Source organism: Homalodisca vitripennis, chromosome 6 (genome assembly GCF_021130785.1).
Source record: "Homalodisca vitripennis isolate AUS2020 chromosome 6, UT_GWSS_2.1, whole genome shotgun sequence".
NCBI classification, from domain to species: Eukaryota; Metazoa; Arthropoda; class Insecta; order Hemiptera; family Cicadellidae; genus Homalodisca; species Homalodisca vitripennis.
In genome coordinates, this window is record NC_060212.1 from 101306361 (window position 1) to 101326012 (window position 19652).

Sequence of the window (19652 nt, forward strand, 5' to 3'; positions counted from 1 at the left end):
ATAGTTAAAATATTAAAAATTAAATCTTAAAGTTAAACTTATTAGAAAAAATATAAATTGTACAGACCTATGTCCTTCTCAAACATTTATGTATTTAATCTGTCCAGTCTATGTGTTGCTACACTGAATATTAGGTCTCTGCGTAATAAGTTTGGTTCATAAGAGACTATCTTAAAGCAAAAAATGACTGATGTAATTTGTCTTAGTGAACATTGGTTCTCGGAAGAGGAAATTTCTCTGTATGTCTTAGAAAACTTTGTCTGTGCAACCAGTTTCTGCAGAACTCTGCCTGTCACTCATGGAGAGTCTTCCATTTTTGTTGAAAAGGCTTATGGTTTAATGTGGTAGATTTTTCACTGTATTGTTTTGATTTCATTTGTGAAGCCTAAGCTATAAAAATCTTAGATTATGATTTTATCATTGTAAATGTATATAGAACTCCAAATTCATACTTTAAGGTTTTCTTGAATAAATTAGAAATATTAATGCCACACATAGAGTCGAAACCTCACAATTATTGTGCTTTAACAAGGGATTTTAATGTTATTTTAGATACTTGCAGCTTAAATGTTTAATCCCCCTTGAATACTTCAAGATCGTTTAAATATTTCTATCAAATTTTTTCCTCACTAGAAATCGAGCCTATTTAGACAATCTTATTACTAATGTTGATAGTATGTGTTTTGTCTCTTCCTTGCTAGAACAAGATCTAATATCAAAGTATGCAGATTTATGGGTGAATTTTACCATCATGTATGTGTACAAAGTTGAAAAAAATGAAAAATTAAAGAAATTACAAGAAAACTGTACCAACCGATTAATTTCTTCTGAAAGACTAAATAATCTAAGTGTTTAGTAATTTAAATGTAAACAATGTTGTTAATCTATTTGTCAGAAAGTCTGCTTCTTCTGTGTAAATGATAACTGCGTGGATGTAAAGAGCGACAATAGTTCAAATTCCGAGTGACTTGTAAGCCTCTCTGCAGCTGTCTTTTGGGTTAAGGTCTGCAAGCGTCCTAATCGCCTTTTTCTGCAGAACAAGAACTTTGGTGAGATTTGCCTCAGATGTCCCACCCCAATTTGTCAGGCCATACCTAATGTGCGATTCAACCAACGCATAGTAGGCTGTCTTTGCTACATCTATGCCACCTATCCATTTCATCCGACGTACTGCAAATATTCCAGTACTGAGTTTTTTTGTTAAGATGTCAGTGTGATTCGTCCAAGATAGGTTAGAGTCAATAGTAATTCCCAATAATTTTGTGTGATTTTTAACTGAAATGTCAGGAATTTCTGGACAGTTGTCTCGTCTTCTACTGAAATTTATTTGTGTTGTTTTTAGTGGGTTTATAGCTGTCATTATTCGGCAGTATTTAAGTGCTTTATTTGTTGAGTTTAAAATGTTTGAGTACCGTTCTTGAGCTGGGTCATTGCTACAAATCAGGGTTGTGTCATCTGCATAGAGTACGGGTTCTACATTCTCAGTTGTAAACAGCTGTGGGAATTCATTTGTAAACAGTACAAATATAAATGGTGCCAGTACCGAGCCCTGTGGTACTCCTCGTACTATTGGTAGTGGTTCAGATTTATAAACTTGAACTCTCCCATTAATTGATTTTTTGACCTCAACCATCTGCCTACGCCCTTCAAGGTAGCTTTCTACCCAATCTCCAGCCTTTCCTTTGATTCCCAGTTGTGACAGTTTCTGAAGGATAAGTCTTACTATAGTCCAACACAATTTCTGAGACGTGTTTGTGATTCTCAAGTTGGTCAGTCACAAATTCGACTAGTCTATTTATTGCTGTGATGGTAGCTCGTCCTTTTAGGAATCCATGTTGATTTCTGGTAATGAGATTGTGTTGTTCCAGATGCTTAAGCATTCTTGAAAGGGCTATTTTTTCAATTATCTTTGAAAAAGTGGAGATAAGTGCGATCGGTTGAAAATTTACTGGTTTGGTTGTGGCTCTATTTTTGTGTTTAGGGTAGATTTTTTAGAGTTTCAGTGCAGAAGGAAATTGGCCAAGGCTAAAGGATTTGTTAATTATGCTTACAAGTGGTCCTGCTAATTGTTTTGCACAGTGTTTGACAGCTTTTGATGGGATTTCATCTACTCCACAGGATAATTTTGACTTTAGGGACTGTATGGTTTTTAGAACTTCCTCTTGGTTTTTTGGTGTAGATTCCATATGAGGGTGGTTAAAATTTTGTATTCTGTGCTCAGAGGGAAAGGTTAGGTTTTGGAGCTGTTTACGGTTTTCTTCTAGCGTTGTTTCTGCAATCTTAGAAAAAAATTGATTCAAGTGCGTTGCAATTTTTAAAGGGTCTTCTTCGATTTTATTGTGTATTTCTATGCGCATTAGGCAATTATCCATCTGTTTATTTTGCTTTTCTGAGTTTATAATTTCCCATACTGCCTTTGACTTATTCTCCGACTTGGTGATGTGTTTGGCACTGTTTTCACGCTTAAGAGTTCTTAATTTTAGATCATATGCCTTTTTTTTGGCAACCATTATCTCTTTGTCTTTATTACTGCCTGTAATTTCATAAACATTAAGAGATGTTAAGTAGTCATTTTTGAGTTGCATTGCATCATTGTCATAGAAAGCCTTTAATTTTGATTTCAGTCTTGACCTTGTTGGCTTGTTTGGACATGAATAATCTAGTGCTCTTCTAAGAATTAAGTTGAAAGCTGTGAATGCCTCTTCAGCATCTTTGGCATTATGCACACTGCCCCAGTTTACTGTGTCTAGTTCTGTTTTAAAACAGTCAAGATTAGTTTTGTTAAAATGTCTTCTTGTCAGGGTTACTTGTGTCTTGTTTTTGTTTAATGCAAAGTCTATGGTACATAATTGACCAGTGTGATCGGATAGCCCAGAATTGATGATGGACCAGTCTATTTTATTATCTGGTCTGTTCGTGCAGATACAGTCAATGGATGTCTGGGATGTGTTAGTTATTCTGGTTGCAGGGAGTGGTAGTCTTTTGATTCCATAAGTAGCTAGTTCTTCTTCAAATAAAATAGTATCTGTATTTAGAGATAACCTGTCAAAATTTACATCACCTACTAAAATAATTGGTCTGGTTTCAGATTGTGCTGTAGTCAGTATGTTAGATATTATTTCTATTGCTTGTTTAGCTTGTCCTCCAGGGGAACGATAAACTGCAAGCAAGTGAAGTGTGTGACTTTTCAAGCTTAATTTTATTAGGGCAGCTTCACAGGTCAGTTCTACACAGTGGGCAGATATGTCCAGTGCACTGATCCCCTTGTTTGTTGTTTCTTGTGCGTATATAGCAACTCCACCTAGTTTGTGACATTCTCTGCTGTAATCTGCCATTAGCACATAACCGTTTATGTTTGCATTTTGTATTTTACTGGTGTTCAGTCCATGCTCTGTGAGGACTAGAATTGTGGGCTTCAAAGTGTTAAGCAGATGGTTGAGTCTGTCGATTTTCATGGTCAAACCTCTAATATTTTGGTGGAGTATAGTTATTTTTGAAATATTACGTTCGAGTTTTTTAGAGCTGAGTTTAAGAAAAGTCTGCTCTTTCCCCTGATTTTTTGACGTGATTTCCTGGGCTGTAACCCATCTAAAAAAGCATGGTCTTGATTACAGGAGTTAGATACAACCGATTCATTTGGAAAGGAATTTCTAACAGGGTTACTTTGGTTATTTATGGAGGCTTTTAGGAGAGTTTCATTGAGGTTTTTTGTGGTGTAGTTTTTTATGTTTTTTATAAAGAAATCTTCAAAAGTTTCACCTTCTTTTAGTTTGTGGGCTGTGTTAGGAGGTTGTGTGATAAAGAAGTCATCTGTAGTTGGACCTGCTGCTGATTGCTTTGAATGTAATGGTGGTTTGTTGATTAAGGTGAATGAGGTTTTAGGGTGGTCAGTTGGTTTGTTTAGTTGTATATAGGGTTCCGGGTGATGAACCTCTGCCTCTACCACAATGATATTGAAATCTTCATTGTCACTTGGAGGGTCGCATGGAACAAAAGATCTGACATCTGGTAGGGTTTCTTCTGAGTCAGTTCTTCCTTTAGTCTGTACTTGTATTTCGGTGGACAGTTTTTTTGTGTGGGTTTGGCTGATTCCCATAATCATATCAGGTAGGCTAGCAGGTTTTCAGTTTTGTCGGTACCTACTGTGTTCCTGTTGCCGTTATATTGTGCATAAGTCGCTGTCATTTCTTGAGTCTTGCGAGCTTGGTTTTCCAGAATCTGGCCTAGACCTTGAGTCATACAGGAGATTTTCTGTTTTTCTGTACGGGTTTGGCAGTCTCCCACAGTCTTAAGCAGTTCATTAGTTGTCAAAAGTGTGTCTTTGTGTAACCATAGAATATTGTTTCAGTTATTTATTGTGCAGTTTACAAGTATGGTGGCCATTGTCTTTTGCAATTCTCTTGTTACATCGAGTAATAAGACTAGGTGAGTAAACCCTTCTATTCAGTTAGTGTTCCATTTGATGTCATTATATAAGTTTCTCCAGTTGGTTAAACATCTCAAAACATAATTATAACACGTGGTGAGTACAACTTCTCGACTATATAACCAAAAGAAAGGAAGCTGTACTTTATTTTAACAGGAATTATTTCAAGCACTGTTTCTATATGCCACTGCTTATAAGTTAATATTTTAGTAATCACAGATTTGTTTCCATTTTCAGTTTTCCAATCTAAGGTGTGAATTGATAAACAAAGCTAGATTTATAAATACAGAGTGTTCAGAAAAGGGTGTCACAAATTTTTGTGGCTGATAGTACTCATTGTTTCAAACAAAAAATGCCCTATAAACATAGATAGTTGCAAACCGCCCACCATTTATACTGTTTACAAAATACTAAATATCTCCAGAACTAGTTAAAAGCTACAGATTCCAAACTTTGCACATAATAGGAAACCTCAAAAACATGCGTAATTTGCTTTAATACTAACAAAATAGCGTCTGTTGACAATTTTTAAAGTAAAAAAAAACCAGTTTTTTATTCAAATTTTTTAGATGCTAACTGTTTTGCAATTTTTATTAATCTTTAATGATCCTTTTTTTTTTGACGTGATCCATCAATGCATAAGTGAGCATGACATCTTTAAAGGTATACTTGCACACGCAAGCAGTGCAACAGACATGCCAAAACAGTTGATCCTTCTCAACTGGCAAAATGTTCTTTGAGGTTTCCAGCTTGTGCAAGTGTATCTTTAAAGTTGTTGTGCTCGCTTAAACATTGATTTCTTAGCAATGTACAGAAAGAAGAGTATTTAAAATAAGTTATCTGACAAATACATATTTTATAGAAATCATAAAATGAATTTTAAGTTAATGTCTTAAACGGTTAGAACTCTTGTTGTAGACGTAATAAAATATCTGTCCATGATTAGTATGATCACCATCTTGTTGAGGAACATAAAAAATAGTAATTATTTAGAGTGTGATCCAAACCAATAAAAGTTAATAATTCTAAGTTTCTCAGAAAGCAACATACTAAACGAAATACTGGATGATAATACTAGCACTGATTTTCAAAAAATTGTAGATATGATAATATAATTGTCACATAAGAAAAATTAAACTGTGAGGAGAAATATACAGTAGAGACCCGTTAATCCGACCTAATTGGGACCGAGCCCTATTCGGATTATGTGATTGTTCGGATTAGCCAGAATTACAGAAAAATACGGTTTTAAACTTGAGAATGGGTCTATTTTGTTATAGAATTATCAACATTGTTTATTAAAACATGTTTTCTGACTGTTGCATTGTATTTCTTGACAAATAAACGTGTTTGCGAATACTAAGCACATTTACCGTATTTAGTGTGAGAGTTCTATTGTTAAGCAATGTGAACTTACTGGATATTGTACGGGTCCACGCGTTCAATAGTTGTACGAAACTACGCGTCATCCAATAGACTCTCTTTAATGCGACAGAAGACAATAACTGAATTTATGTCTTTTAACAATTAATATTGTACTCAATAATAATATCAGTACTGTACGTCCAATTTTTGTTTGATTTCACTTCTTAATACAGTAATTTAACTCATACTTAACCTGTAAGTTTCAATTTGGTACTGTATTTAACTTCATTATTTATGTACTGTACCGTACACAATTTGTCTTAATAAAATACTGTATCTCTATTTAATTAAAGTTTTCTTTGTTTATGTACAAAATGATGCACTCATTTTCATTTTGTATGTAATTAGTTCCTATAACTGTTCATTATTGTTATAAATAATTCCTCCTGGACCTGTTCGGATTAACCGACGTTCGGATTACACGTGTTCGGATTACACGTGTTCGGATTACACGTGTTCGGATTACACGTGTTCGGATTAGCGGGACTCCACTGTATATGTTAACGAACAGTGAACATTTGAATAGGTAAACACATTTTGCAGACTGTATCAAAGGGAAAATTGATTACAAATTCTGAAAATCTAGTAAAAGTTGTTATACCATGTTACGATACTGTAGGAGACCAAAAAGTTTGACAAACACAACACCAATCACATAGTTACAAAGGTTTGTAGGTATTTCAAAAGTTCAGTACTCAAGCAACAAGTATTTAACAATGGATTTGGTTGAAATAGTCACTATTCTTATTGAGATAATTCTTTAACCCTTTGGGTGCCAAGGGCCGATATTATCGGCTCACTATATTTAACCAAAGCGTGCCGAGAGCCGATATTTTCGGCCCTTTACGTTGAACCGAAGTGTGCCGAGAGCCGATGTTTTCGGCCCATTACGTTTAACCGAAGTGTGCCGCGGGCCGATATTTTCGGCTTTGCGATTATATTATTTTTTTAAATCATATAGTAAGCGAATCTTCGTAACAGATACATCAAACGAAAGGGGAAGAGTTACTTAACAAATTGATATATAATTTGTTATAGTATAAGGTCCAGGACAGTATGTGTCAAGTGCACCCGGGGTTGCCACCTTGACTGTCTCCCCCGCCACGAGTGTAAATAGACTGAACGTTTATGTAACAATGTATATATTTTATATAGAGACATTTCTTTGCATAGTTTTTTTATAGACTTAGTAACATTTTTCAATAGGCATATGCTATAGACTATAGGCACTAAAAAATAGTGAGTGATTGAAGATTGGACTTTTTCTGCTTTCAATAACTGAGGGTGAGTAAAAGCAAATAATATAAAAAAATAGGCTATTTGTCATGATTTTATTTTTTGTGAACATGCATTAGGGTCCTAACCAATGTTTTTCAACCATCTCAATGCTAGTTTAATAAATATAGTTTTGTTTAGAAAAGTCCCTTACAATAACATGCCCTTACATTACATTGTCAATATTTTAGCATTTTAGTCCAAATGTAAAGTTTTATTCAAAATCTTATAAAACTTTTATTTCTCAATATTTCTTTCTGAAATTTTCTATATTGGTTCATAATTATACATACTAATGTAAAATGTAACATATGTTTACATAAATAGTAAAATAATATAAGTTTTCTAATTAAAAAATAAAATAATTAAAAAAAAAATTTTATTTTTATTTTTTTTTTAGTTTACTTATTTATATTTTTTGGATATTATCATAAAAATTTGTTATTACATAACAGTATATTTCATAACCTACAAAACAAAACAAAAATTGTCCATTTATCAGTATTAGGATAGGAGTTATACAATTTTTAGTCTAACATAACAAAATAGCTGTTTTGTGCTTGGCACACTTGGCTGTTATAGGCCATTTACCACTGGCACTCAGGAAACACCCACAGCTCACATGCATGGCATTACTCAAAACAAATCTTGAAATTTGCTTGGCATCCAAAGGGTTAACATAATAATATAATTCTTCTTAACATTGTTTGATACATTACTATGACAACCCATCGAATGTTTCATATTGAGAAAACTTAGGGGGTGCACTTCATGATGTTGAAACAAGAAGAAATGAAGTAAAGTAAGAAAATATTGAGAAAGGGATTGGAGAAATGCTGCGAGATACTGTAACTGATACTAAGGAAAGACTTTAATGAGAAAACAAGGTGTATTTTCAAATGTAAAATCAAAATCTATTGATTAAAAGGACTACAGGGTCTAGGGATGGACTGACCTTAGTTCGGGTGATCCCCAATGAACTATCAAAGTACCTCCGCAGGGTTGACACTTAGACCAATGGGGGATCCAAATATAACCTCTGATGAATCTCAGTTGATGGGCTCAGATTATTAAGGGTGAGGCATGAGGTGACCCTGCTGTAAACTGGACCCCAGGCTCTAGGCTAGTGCCCCGATTATGCACTCAGCGGTGGCGATTGCCCTCAGTGTCATGCAGTAGTGGTACCAAGTCAGGCATGACCTGTTTCGACTGGTCTATCCGGACTCGTACCACAAACATGATTTTTGAATGGACTGGGGGTCTCCAATCCCATGGTGTGAAGCAACGTAAGGTATGCACGACCAGGGGTAGTGCATTGTGAATGAAGCAATTGGGGGTTAGGTTACTGTACCCTACCTTTTGTACCTTAGCTCTTCCATTTACTTAAAGTTCTGAACAGGAACTCCATCTGGAAAGGTCTATCACTAGAGGCAAATGGTCTTTGATGCAATGCAGACGTGTGATAGCTGGGTCTTGGAGACTTAAACTAAGGGTTTTTATTGGCTTTATGTCTCTGTGATTAGACCAGCACTTAATGTTTGGGGCTGTTGTCTGGTGGCCAAAATCGAAGGCCATGATGGCGGTAGCTAATCTGGCTAGGATTGAAGGTTGGCTTGTCTTGTTATCACTGGGACTTTTCCAAGTGTGCCAGACACAGCTCTAGACTATTATCTCAACCTCTTCCCCCTGGACATTATCATTCTGGCTATACTGTTTTCAGCAGGCAAGACTTAGGTCAGCCTCAGGCTGCAACAGAGGGCACTGCAAAATTAGCATCCTGATTCAGAGGAATGCCCTGCACATGTTCTCGGATCAGATTTCTCAAAGATTATCCTTCGACAAACCTTTTAGGATTCTTTCTAACTATTTGGAATTGGTCGAAGGGAAGGAAACCTCTTCAACTGGTGGAGCTAGAATGCTTTAAAGATGGCTCTAAAATAAAAAGTGGCGCAGGCGCTGGAACTGTGGGGATTTGACCATGTAGGGGGTGGTCCCTATGGGCCTTTATCCCACAGTATTTCAATCAAACGTCACAACCATAATGTAATATGCTTGTGAGAATCTTTATCTGCAACATAGGAGTAAGATGATCACTATTTTCACAGATAGCCAGGTAGCATTAAAGGCATTTAACTCTTGTGCATTTAACTCCAAACTAGTCTGGGATTGTTATCAAATCGTTTCTTCCTTGGCAGAATCAATAGTGTGGACTGTTTCTTGGGTTCCTGGTCATGAGGGGATCTCTTGGAACAAAAGAGCTGGTGCCCTGGCCAACTTGGGCTCAGCGTCTAACATTATGGGACCTCGACCGTTCTATATTATTTCTAAATGTGAACCCTATAGGACTGTCTCGAAGTGGGTTCACACTGAACATGAGAGAAAGTGGAGACTGCATCCGGGTCTGAGAATGAGCAGAATGGTGTTACAGTCGCCTTCCCCCAGGGTGGTGTCTGACCTACTCTCCTTAAGTAGATCAGTGTCTGATTACGGGACATGGTCACCTGAGGAAGCATCTTCACAGAGTCAACATTCTTCGGGAGGATCCGCTCTGTAGATTGAGTGATAAGCAGGAGACTGCTGAACACCTGCTCTTTGACTGTCCTGCAACAACAAAGGAGTGCTACACCATCTTTGGTAGTCTGGTCAAGTATGGTGAATTTCCTTAGGAGGACCTGATCAGTTGTTTTCAGAGGTTTTTAGAACTACTGAAACTATAAATTGGTTGGCCTCAGGGTACAATTCCGGGGTGGGTAAAAGGCCCTTGAGGCTTAAGTGCATGGCAGTAGGCCACTCCTTAGAAGAAAAACAGGACTAAACATAGAATTTCTAAGGTGAAGAGGAAAGATTTAGTCTCATTTCTATATGATCATGAATGGCATGCAATCAAAATCAAAAGTAAATATAATTTTTTGTTGCTTTTTTACACCAACTGAACCAAGAATATTCTTCAGAAGAATTGCAGGTAATCATTTGAAAGTGTTTTGTTTCAATTACACCACAAAGAGCTGAGTTGGTCCAGCACTACGAACATCTACCAAATGGCAAAAAAAGTTATCATGTTATATCAGCATTATCAAACTGATCAGGGAAACCTTAATCAAGTTTACAGCTCTTTTTAGAAAAATAAATCAAATTTAAATTTGAGAATGACCTTCAACATTTCATGTAACAGAAGTATATGGTTCATATAATTTTTTTTTTTTTTTTTTTTACAACAGTGAATTTACATCACAGTAGTTATGAACATGACAGTTCTGCTTAAAGACTTGTTAACAATTAATAAAACTGGATCATTATAGCTTGGTCTGAAGATCACACAAATATTGTCGCTTTGGTTTCTGTTTACATTGTATCTGCTGCATTTCCACTAAGTTGTATCATACTTTCTTCAATGACCAGAAGGATAATAGGATCAGAAGATCACAACTCTTGTCAAGTAATGACTGTTCAATTTATTTAAATATCGGGATTGTAATTTTAAAACCTGAAATGTGACATGCAATGAAAATTATTATGGTATTTATGTAGTTACTAGCTGTTACCCAAGACTTCACACGTAACTTCCTGCCTAATAACAAGGACATCAAAGGTATATTATCTTTTTTAAATGTCTCATGAGATAATAAATGGTCATTATAAGATATTCCTATTCAAAGAATAATGCTTGTAGAAAATAATGATCAAAGAAAGTTGCAAAAAATGTCTTGGAAATTCCGTCATGTGGTGATTGCAACAGGCAGGTTTTTATTAATTCTGTCTAAATCGATTTTTGTTAGATGATGTTATTTGTCACTACCACATTTCTAGGACAGGTAAAACAACACAGTTTACCAGCCTTATAGGACAGTAATTTTTATTGATAAATATTAAAATTTCAATTAAACGTTAAATACTTATAACTAGTACTATAATTTTTTGATAACCTTATGAATTATGTAACAATTAGTTTAAGTGATTATTTAATACTGTCTAAAAGGGTTAATTAATTAAATCCAAACTAAACTTAACATGATGTGAATTAAATAAAGAGTCTATCAGAGCCATCCATTATATTTTAATTCCAAACTATATAACTATAGCCAAAATATTATACTAGTTATACTCATACTACATTGCCACAGAATAGTGTTTTGAAGATATTTTTTTTAATTAGCAAAAATTTGTGTGGTACAAAGTATTTTTATTTATTGTCTAACAAAGAATTGTACTTTTAACTTTTTATTTATGAAGATAATGTTACAAGATCAATAATTTTTAAAATTATGCTGAGGCTCACTTTTTATGGAAGTGCCTGGATACCAGTATTAAAGGTTTCATTGTGTTAGGAGCATTTAAGCCATTTTTTTCTAAGTTAGGTTGAAAGTATCCTGAAATAAAAATACCATATTTTAGTTTTTTTCTTTTTGTGATTCACTAGTGTAAAAATAGAACACAAATTACTTAGGTAACAATAACTTTTGTTTGGTTTTAGGAAAAAAAAATTAATACTTTTACTGGCAAGTAAAAGGGGTGAACAAAATATATCATTCCAGCAGTTTTGAATTTGGTTCATCCCTCAGGATGCAATATTAACCAACTGTCAGGGAAGCTTAATGTGTAAATAGGTAATATACAACCTGTATTTACCTCAAATCCACTCCTGGCACATTAAACGTATTACCTTGTGCTTTGTTTATTGCCATGATGAAACATGCCTTAATAGAAAACTACAGCCGTTTAAACTGAGGGAGTCAAACATAATCAATGAAATTGTAGGTATAAAACCTGTTTCTCCCTCACTAAAAACTGTAAAGATGGTTATTTCAACAACGTTTCCATGTAAGCTTTAAGATGTAGTCACATACCTTTCAAGATTTGGTGGGATCAGAATACGTATATGTGTTATTTGAGCATCAACTTTCAATTGAAGATAGTGAGGTGTACTCTCCGGTGAGATTATAGTGTGGAGAAACTCTGCAGGGTTAGTGAACTGCAACAGAGTCCACAGATATCTGAATTTACAGAGTTAAACTTTTTATCTCAGTAGGTTGAATTTTAAATACATGCTGTCCTGTTACTTGTTTTGTGTAAGCATGACTCATGTTCTTCAAACATTAAAAATTGTCTTCTGTAATGTGTTTAAATTGAGATAAATATGTTCACTTAATCTGTTTGGATCCTTAAAGACTGAACACAGATTGTTTAGAATATTTACTTTACCAATTTTCTTTGCCTGCACAGGATATCTCTCCCCAAGTTCGCCTTTGAGAACAATCATCATAACATTACCATTATTACTGTATACCTTTCTGTTCAAATGTCTATTACTGATGATTGGTGATGGTTAATAGGATTACAAACTCATGCCATTGCTAAGTAGTAAGTTGTGAAAATCCAACAATAGAGAACTGGAATCTATTATCTTTTCAGGTATTCAATAGTGAAATGCCAACAAACACATCAAAGTCTAAGTTAACAGCAATGTTGTACGTCAAAACAATATTATAAACATAAACATACCTGAACTCAGCATTATATCTGAAGAAACACAGAAGAAAAATACAAAGATATCACAAAGAAATACGATACACGTACCACAGCGGCGGCAAAGGTACTACTCTCCAATTTTCATTCAGATAGTGTGTCCTAGGGATCCACAAATAAGAATGCTGTGTTTCAGAATTGGTTGTATTTCAGCATACTATAAAAAGTATTAGTACCGTATCTTTCACAAGAACAGGGTTGAGGATAATTAAAAATGTGAAACTAAACGTTTACAGAACACAACAGTTAGGCTTTTTAAAATAGTACTCTAATTTATAAAGCTTTGAACTCAAGGATGATAAAGTAAGCATACTCAAGCTGATGAAACTTAATGCAATGTAGTAACTTGTGTATGTTGTTTGCAGGAACATGGTGAATAAAAAGGACAGAATGTTTTAATTAAGTTTTTAAGAGTAATATAACTTGCACATAAAGTGAATGTAATACCTTGCCAGTGTGTTCCATATGAATTCAAACTATGAAGATATCAGTAGTATCAGTTTATTTCCCATGTTTTTTTTTTTCATAAAAAGTTTGAATAGAAATTAGCTGTAATTTAATGGAGTAAATGATCTGTTCCAATGAAAGTTTTACTTTTCCACTGTTTCATTTCCCATCCTCTTTGTGAGTAGATGTTAGATCATTTACTAAATGATCATCAGTAAAAATGTATTTACATCTAGAAAATGAGGTTTTGAAAATTGGTTTTGTAAATGTTAAATCAGAATTACTTGTTTCTATTGAATTGAGTTATAAGTACTAACCACTGCCTGTAGAAAGAACTCAACCATGTGTATTAGGTAAAATTGACATTATATCTTAATGTATAATGTTCAAAATCATACAAAATATTATAGTCATGAATAAATACTCTAGAAGTGAAATGTTAAAACATCTCAAGATTATTATACTACATATATGAGAGGTATGGTTAATAAAACATTCCTGTTGTAAGATTGGTGGTAATCAGTACTGTGCATAGTTTTTTGTACATTTCTAGCAAATGTCCTTCTAACTGCGATGAGGTATGCAGGCTTGCAGACTGAGGACAGCTAAGAGTAATGCTGAACAGGAGTCTGACCATTTCTCTAGGGCAGGGCTTTTCAACCTGTGGGTCATGGCCCTAGGGGTCGTGAAAGGCCATGTCAGAGGTCACGGAGGGAAGAAGCTGAGTTTTTGATCAAAAAGGCTTGCCACTTTATCCTTGAGTCCATGATATTTGGTTTTTGAGATGACGTAACATTTTTTAATGGTTTTATTGATTCAGCGGATAGTAACTTAAACACACATGACACACTGTAGCTTGTTTCCAAGGAACATGAATCCAGATTTCAAATAAGACTCGTAAATCCTGCATTTTAGTTTGATCTACCTCATTACTCACGGAAGCAATTCTTGTTAAAAACTTATCCATTGCAACTTAACTAACTCAAAACAGCAAATAAGAACAATATGAAGAACAGGTTAAATCAGGCAGACAGAATACTGTCATCAGCATCCTTAGTTAGTTCAAGAAAACCTCTTACAGGTACAGTACATGCTGATCACACTTGTCCACAGGCTTTATAACGCGATCAAAAATATTATATTTCACGTTTCGTTTTATTGTTTTAATTTTTTTCACGTTACGTATATTATTGGTTTTATTGTCATACTTTTATTAATGGAAGAATAAATTTAGTTTTTATCAAATATTTAATAAGGGAATATTTTATAATAGTACCATAGCATTTTACAGAATATGAGCCATATACATTTATTTAGTAGTGTTGAACACCACTGTCATATTTTACAATCCGGAATCGTCAAAATTTCAGACTCAAAAAGGGAGTTTTAGGTACAAAAAGGTTGGAAATCCCTGCTCTAGAGAATATTATATACTCACATTCCTCATGTCGACTGGTTTGTGACGAGAGTCAATTCGTATGAATATATTGGGAGTGCTGATGGGTGAGTGGTCTGGGACGTCGGACTTTGGATCTGAGTTAGAGATAGCACTGCTTCAAATCTTGCCTCTGACCGTTTAACTTTGTATCAGAACTGTCATACTGTATCGACCCTTTCCCTTATTCTGTTTGATAAAATTCTCGCACAGGTTATCACATATGAGAATGGGCAGACTAAGGCTTAAAAAGGTTAATTTAAAATCTATATTCAACTTACCATAAGTTTTCCTTGTGCTTTTGAACAATGCCATATGCTTGTAAAATTTGGTGTTTAAATGTACATCTCTCATGATTGAACAATAAATTATTGTAATATTTATGAGAAAGATTGAGTTCTCTACCTATAATTTTACTGGGAGTTCCAGAAAAGATTTGCAATGATATTCTTGTATGTATAAAGGTGCCACTAATATTATTGATGTCTTTCATGTTGGTAATAAATAGGCTGCGAATGTTGAGTTAGCTCCAGTTCACCTTTCTCTTACATGCAGCATCTGAAATCTGATGCTGATGCTAACTACTTGACTCCTGAAATCTGGAGTCATGTTCGTCTGAAGGGATCCTAAAATAGTTGGTGACGAAGAACAAAGAAGCACAAAAGGAAGGTGAACTGCAGCTAAAGCTAAAGCAAATTGCACATTATAGGTTGGTGAACTGGATCTAAACTCAACATTCGCATTGAATCAGCCCTTCCCACCATAGCTTCCTATAACCTATAAATAACCTATTATGTGTTCTGTATCAGAATTCTACACAACATTATGAACACTGGCTGCGTTTATGTGATAACATATGTTTGGAAATCACTTGATTTAAACCAAAATCAGTCATGCTTACTTGCAGACAAAAATACCATTCCAATATTGATTTTTAATAGTAAGTTGAAAGTGTGGCTATTAAGCAACACTATCTCAAGCTATAAAGAAGCAAACAAAATTATATAGTATTCACACCAAATTAGATGTAGATAGCCTGAAAAAGTTATTTATTGCTGATTTAAAAAAATACTGAAAATGTTATTTTTGCTCATGTATGTCGTCTATGAAAAACAGTATGAATGAAACTACCATCTTATCACCGTTGCTGCAGTTTTGCATTACCTAAGAGTAGGTCAGCATTGTACCCTGTGTGGGAGAATGTGCAATAAAATTTTATTCAAAAACCGTCATAGGCAGACAATAGCGGTGGAAATCGTGGGAGCGGAAGTGATTTAGATAGCAGAACAGTTAATTATTCTGAGCCATGGGAAACCTCAGATAATATGTTGTTCTATCTTGGCCTTGCCAATAGGCATTGTTGCTTGGGAAACTTTTCTTTAGGAATCTTCCACAGAGAGGTTCACACAGGGAGTAAGTGCGTGGAAATTTGTAATCATTCAGGAGTAAAAGTCAAGCAGGAATCAGATTTTATTTGTTGGAAGTGTAGGAATCAGATAAGTGTACTAAAAGTATGTAAAATAAGCTCTCTTGAAAATTATGGTTGGTTTAATAATTAAATAGGGTAAAATAACAATATTTTTGCCTTGCAGCGTTTATTTTATTAATTTAAAAAAATTGTCTCTGTGCTTAATACAAAATCTACACTTACATACACTTTGGAATACATTTACAGTATTTATGTTATTATTCACTACATCTCTCATCAGATTCCTATGTACATAAGTATATAGGTATAATATACTGTAATTAAATCAGTATCATTATAATTCAAAATACAACTGTTATAAAAATATAAGTTGTCATGTAACATATTATTATTTGTTTCAGAATTGACTAAGGTTGAAGAGTAACACTTGATGGAACATCTGATAGTTGCAATGCAACATTTGTGGTACTTATGAAATAGCACAGCAGAATGCCTCATCAGTACGGGATGGCAGTCAGCCTTCTGTCTCCGGTCGACCGTTACTACAGGAGTGACGAACAACGGCTCACGAGAGATGCGATGGAGAAGTACCTCAGAGAGCGGAGTGATATGGTCATAGTCATCCTGCACGCCAAAGTTGCTCAAAAGTCTTACGGAAATGAAAAAAGGTTTTTTTGTCCTCCACCGTGTATATACCTGTACGGTGAGGGTTGGAGATTACGTCAAGAAAAATTGCTCCGAGCAGGAGAGTCAGACCAAGCTGCTCAGCTGTGTGCGTTCATTGGCATCGGAAATTCCGATCAGGACATGCAACAACTCGACTTGAACAACGGGAAACAGTATTGTGCTGCGAAAACCCTTTACATTTCAGACTCTGACAAGCGAAAGCACTTTATGCTCTCCGTGAAGATGTTTTACGGGAGTGGCCATGACATTGGTGTTTTTCACAGTAAACGAATTAAAGTGATTTCAAAACCCTCAAAGAAAAAGCAATCATTAAAGAATGCCGATCTTTGTATAGCCAGTGGTACTAAAGTAGCTCTTTTTAATAGACTCCGTTCACAGACCGTTAGCACGCGGTATCTCCATGTGGAGAACGGCAACTTTCACGCGAGTTCGACCCAGTGGGGAGCCTTCACGATCCATCTGCTCGATGACGACGAGAGTGAGAGTGAGGAATTCAGTGTTAGAGACGGATATGTACATTATGGCAGTACAGTGAAGCTGGTGTGCAGTGTCACCGGTATGGCTCTGCCACGACTGATCATACGGAAAGTGGATAAGCAAATGGCACTGTTAGAAGCAGATGATCCTGTCTCACAGCTACATAAGTGTGCGTTTTATATGAAGGACACGGAGAGAATGTATCTGTGCTTGTCGCAAGAGAGAATCATCCAGTTCCAGGCAACACCGTGCCCCAAGGAGCCTAACAAGGAGATGATCAATGACGGAGCCTGTTGGACCATAATAAGCACTGACAAGGCCGAGTACCAGTTTTACGAGGGAATGGGTCCCGTGAGGTCCCCTGTCACACCAGTTCCTGTGGTCCACAGTCTGCATCTTAACGGTGGTGGGGATGTGGCCATGTTGGAACTGTCGGGTGAGAACTTCACTCCCAATCTCCAAGTCTGGTTTGGTGATGTCGAAGCTGAAACCATGTACAGGTAAGATAGTAATGTTCAAAATAGTTTTTCTGGTGTTTTGGGGCCAATGGTCTTCTGCATTATCCATACATCAATTCATAAGGTTTTGTAAATACAAGGTGCTGACTTTTCTGATCAAAAGCCAATTTACACAATTTACGAACAAAACCTAGTTTTTTAGAAATTGATTATCCTCTTAACCCTTTTACTGCCGGCCATTTTTTTATCGTACCAGTCAAAATTGCCAAGGGGGAAAATCGCTGTTGTGCATTCATTTACAAAAAATTCTGTATCTTTTTTTTTTTCATTAGATTTGCATGAATTTTTACTTTATTTACTCGTATTTAAATGCTGTTTTTTAAATAATAAAAAGAAATTTTAATTTGAAACAAACTCATTATTTAATTTTAAAAATTATGTAAATAAAAAATAAATAAAAAAATAAAAATTGTGTTTGGCATCTGATAATTTATTTTTTAAATTATACTAAAATTTTGAGCATGATATCATTATAAACTAGAGCAATTGCTTAGAACATATACCAAATTTGAAGGTGCTACCTTGAAACATAGCTGCACTATGAGGATTTTCCCAAAACTGGTAGGCCTCCTCTAGGCCTACCAGTGGAAGTTGAAGGTAAACTTATCTGTGCCACATCCCCCTCACTATCTAATAACTCCTCATTATCTGATGGTAAGATAAAGTCAGGATCGTCATCAGTGTCATCCACATCACTTTGATTGTCATCAATAGCCCTAACACTAATATCAGAATCGTTCTCGGCATCTGAATCTGACAAATTCTGAAGGAAATCGTCACTCAGTTCGTCTTGCACTTGTACACCACCATCGATTAGACTGTTAATTATTGTTCCCTCACTCACAGGAGAGTTAGATGTAACTCTTTTACTCATTTTATCCTTGATCAACAAAAGTAACACTTCAAAAAACTTTCGATAACATTGTAAACAACAACAATGAACGAAGATTTCGGTAATCTAACCCGATCATCTGGTTTTGACAGCTGTCTAGGTAGTTCGTCAATTCTAGTCAAAGACGACGAAAATAGAAATCCAAAGTTCTTCAAATGGCTTCTTTCATTATCCTTTCCTCCTAAACAACCAAAATACCGAATATTTCGGCATTTGAACATAACAGTAGCCAGTAACAATAAAAAAAACAGACGTCCGACATATCGGACGTTGGCGTTTTCGGCAAAAATGCCGACGTCCGATATGTCGGACGTCGGCAGTAAAAGGGTTAAAAAAGGAATTATCAAACAAGCTAATTTTGTGGTAATTGAAATGGAAAGTTGTCAAAAGGATTGAAAATACAAAAAGATAATTTGTGAGTTAAAAGTATGGATACACTCTGTTTAGTTTTTGATGGATAAAGATGAAGGGATGGACCTTGGGACATCTTCCTAGGAAATAGAAGTGAACTTTTTAGTCACTTTCCCCATTTCCCCAAAATGAGACATGGGGGGGGGGGGTGGCAACAAAATTTGTAAATATAAAGACCCATTAAGTGACACCTCATTTGAAAGGTCTTGATAAAAGAAGAACAGTGTTAACTAGAGCTTTCTATCTCAACCCAGTACAAAATGGCAGCTCATTGAAATTAATAAAAAATTAATTGAGGCAAAACATGAACGGATCCACTTTCAGAAGGGAAATAACTTCAATAGACAATCACTTTCCTCACAAACCCAAAGACAATCACTTTCCTCACAAACCCAAACCTGTTTTACAGTTATTACCAGCTGTAGATCAGGTCTCCCTTATCTTATTAGTTTTGAGGAAGTCCAGTATCATGTTCAGTTTCTAGTTGGAATTAACAAAACCATAAGATCTCACCCTGTCTCCATAGCCTCACATTATCAGGATCATAATACACTCCATTTCAACGTAAAGTAAAAAAAAAATAAATAAAAACATCTTTTAACTTTGTTAATTCCAACCAGAAACTGAACATAATACTGGACTTCTGAAAACTGATAAGATAAGGGAGACCTGCCCTGCAGCAGGTAATAACTGTAAAACAGTTTTGA

The 19652-nt window shown here is 35.3% G+C and overlaps 1 protein-coding gene across 2 annotated transcripts in view; it reads left to right on the forward strand.

The window, feature by feature from the left end:
* Nucleotides 1–19652, forward strand: part of LOC124364657 (suppressor of hairless protein) — a 31875-nt gene that overhangs the window by 5811 nt on the left and 6412 nt on the right. The window contains exons 1-2 of one of the 2 annotated variants that reach the window (XM_046820293.1): nt 4344–4425; nt 16362–17624. In XM_046820293.1, the coding sequence (XP_046676249.1) occupies nt 16450–17624 (1175 nt within the window). In that variant the 5' untranslated portion in view covers nt 4344–4425; nt 16362–16449. Of the gene's footprint in view, nt 1–4343; nt 4426–16361; nt 17625–19652 lie in introns of those variants that run through there. The other variant, XM_046820292.1, reaches the window with a different exon arrangement.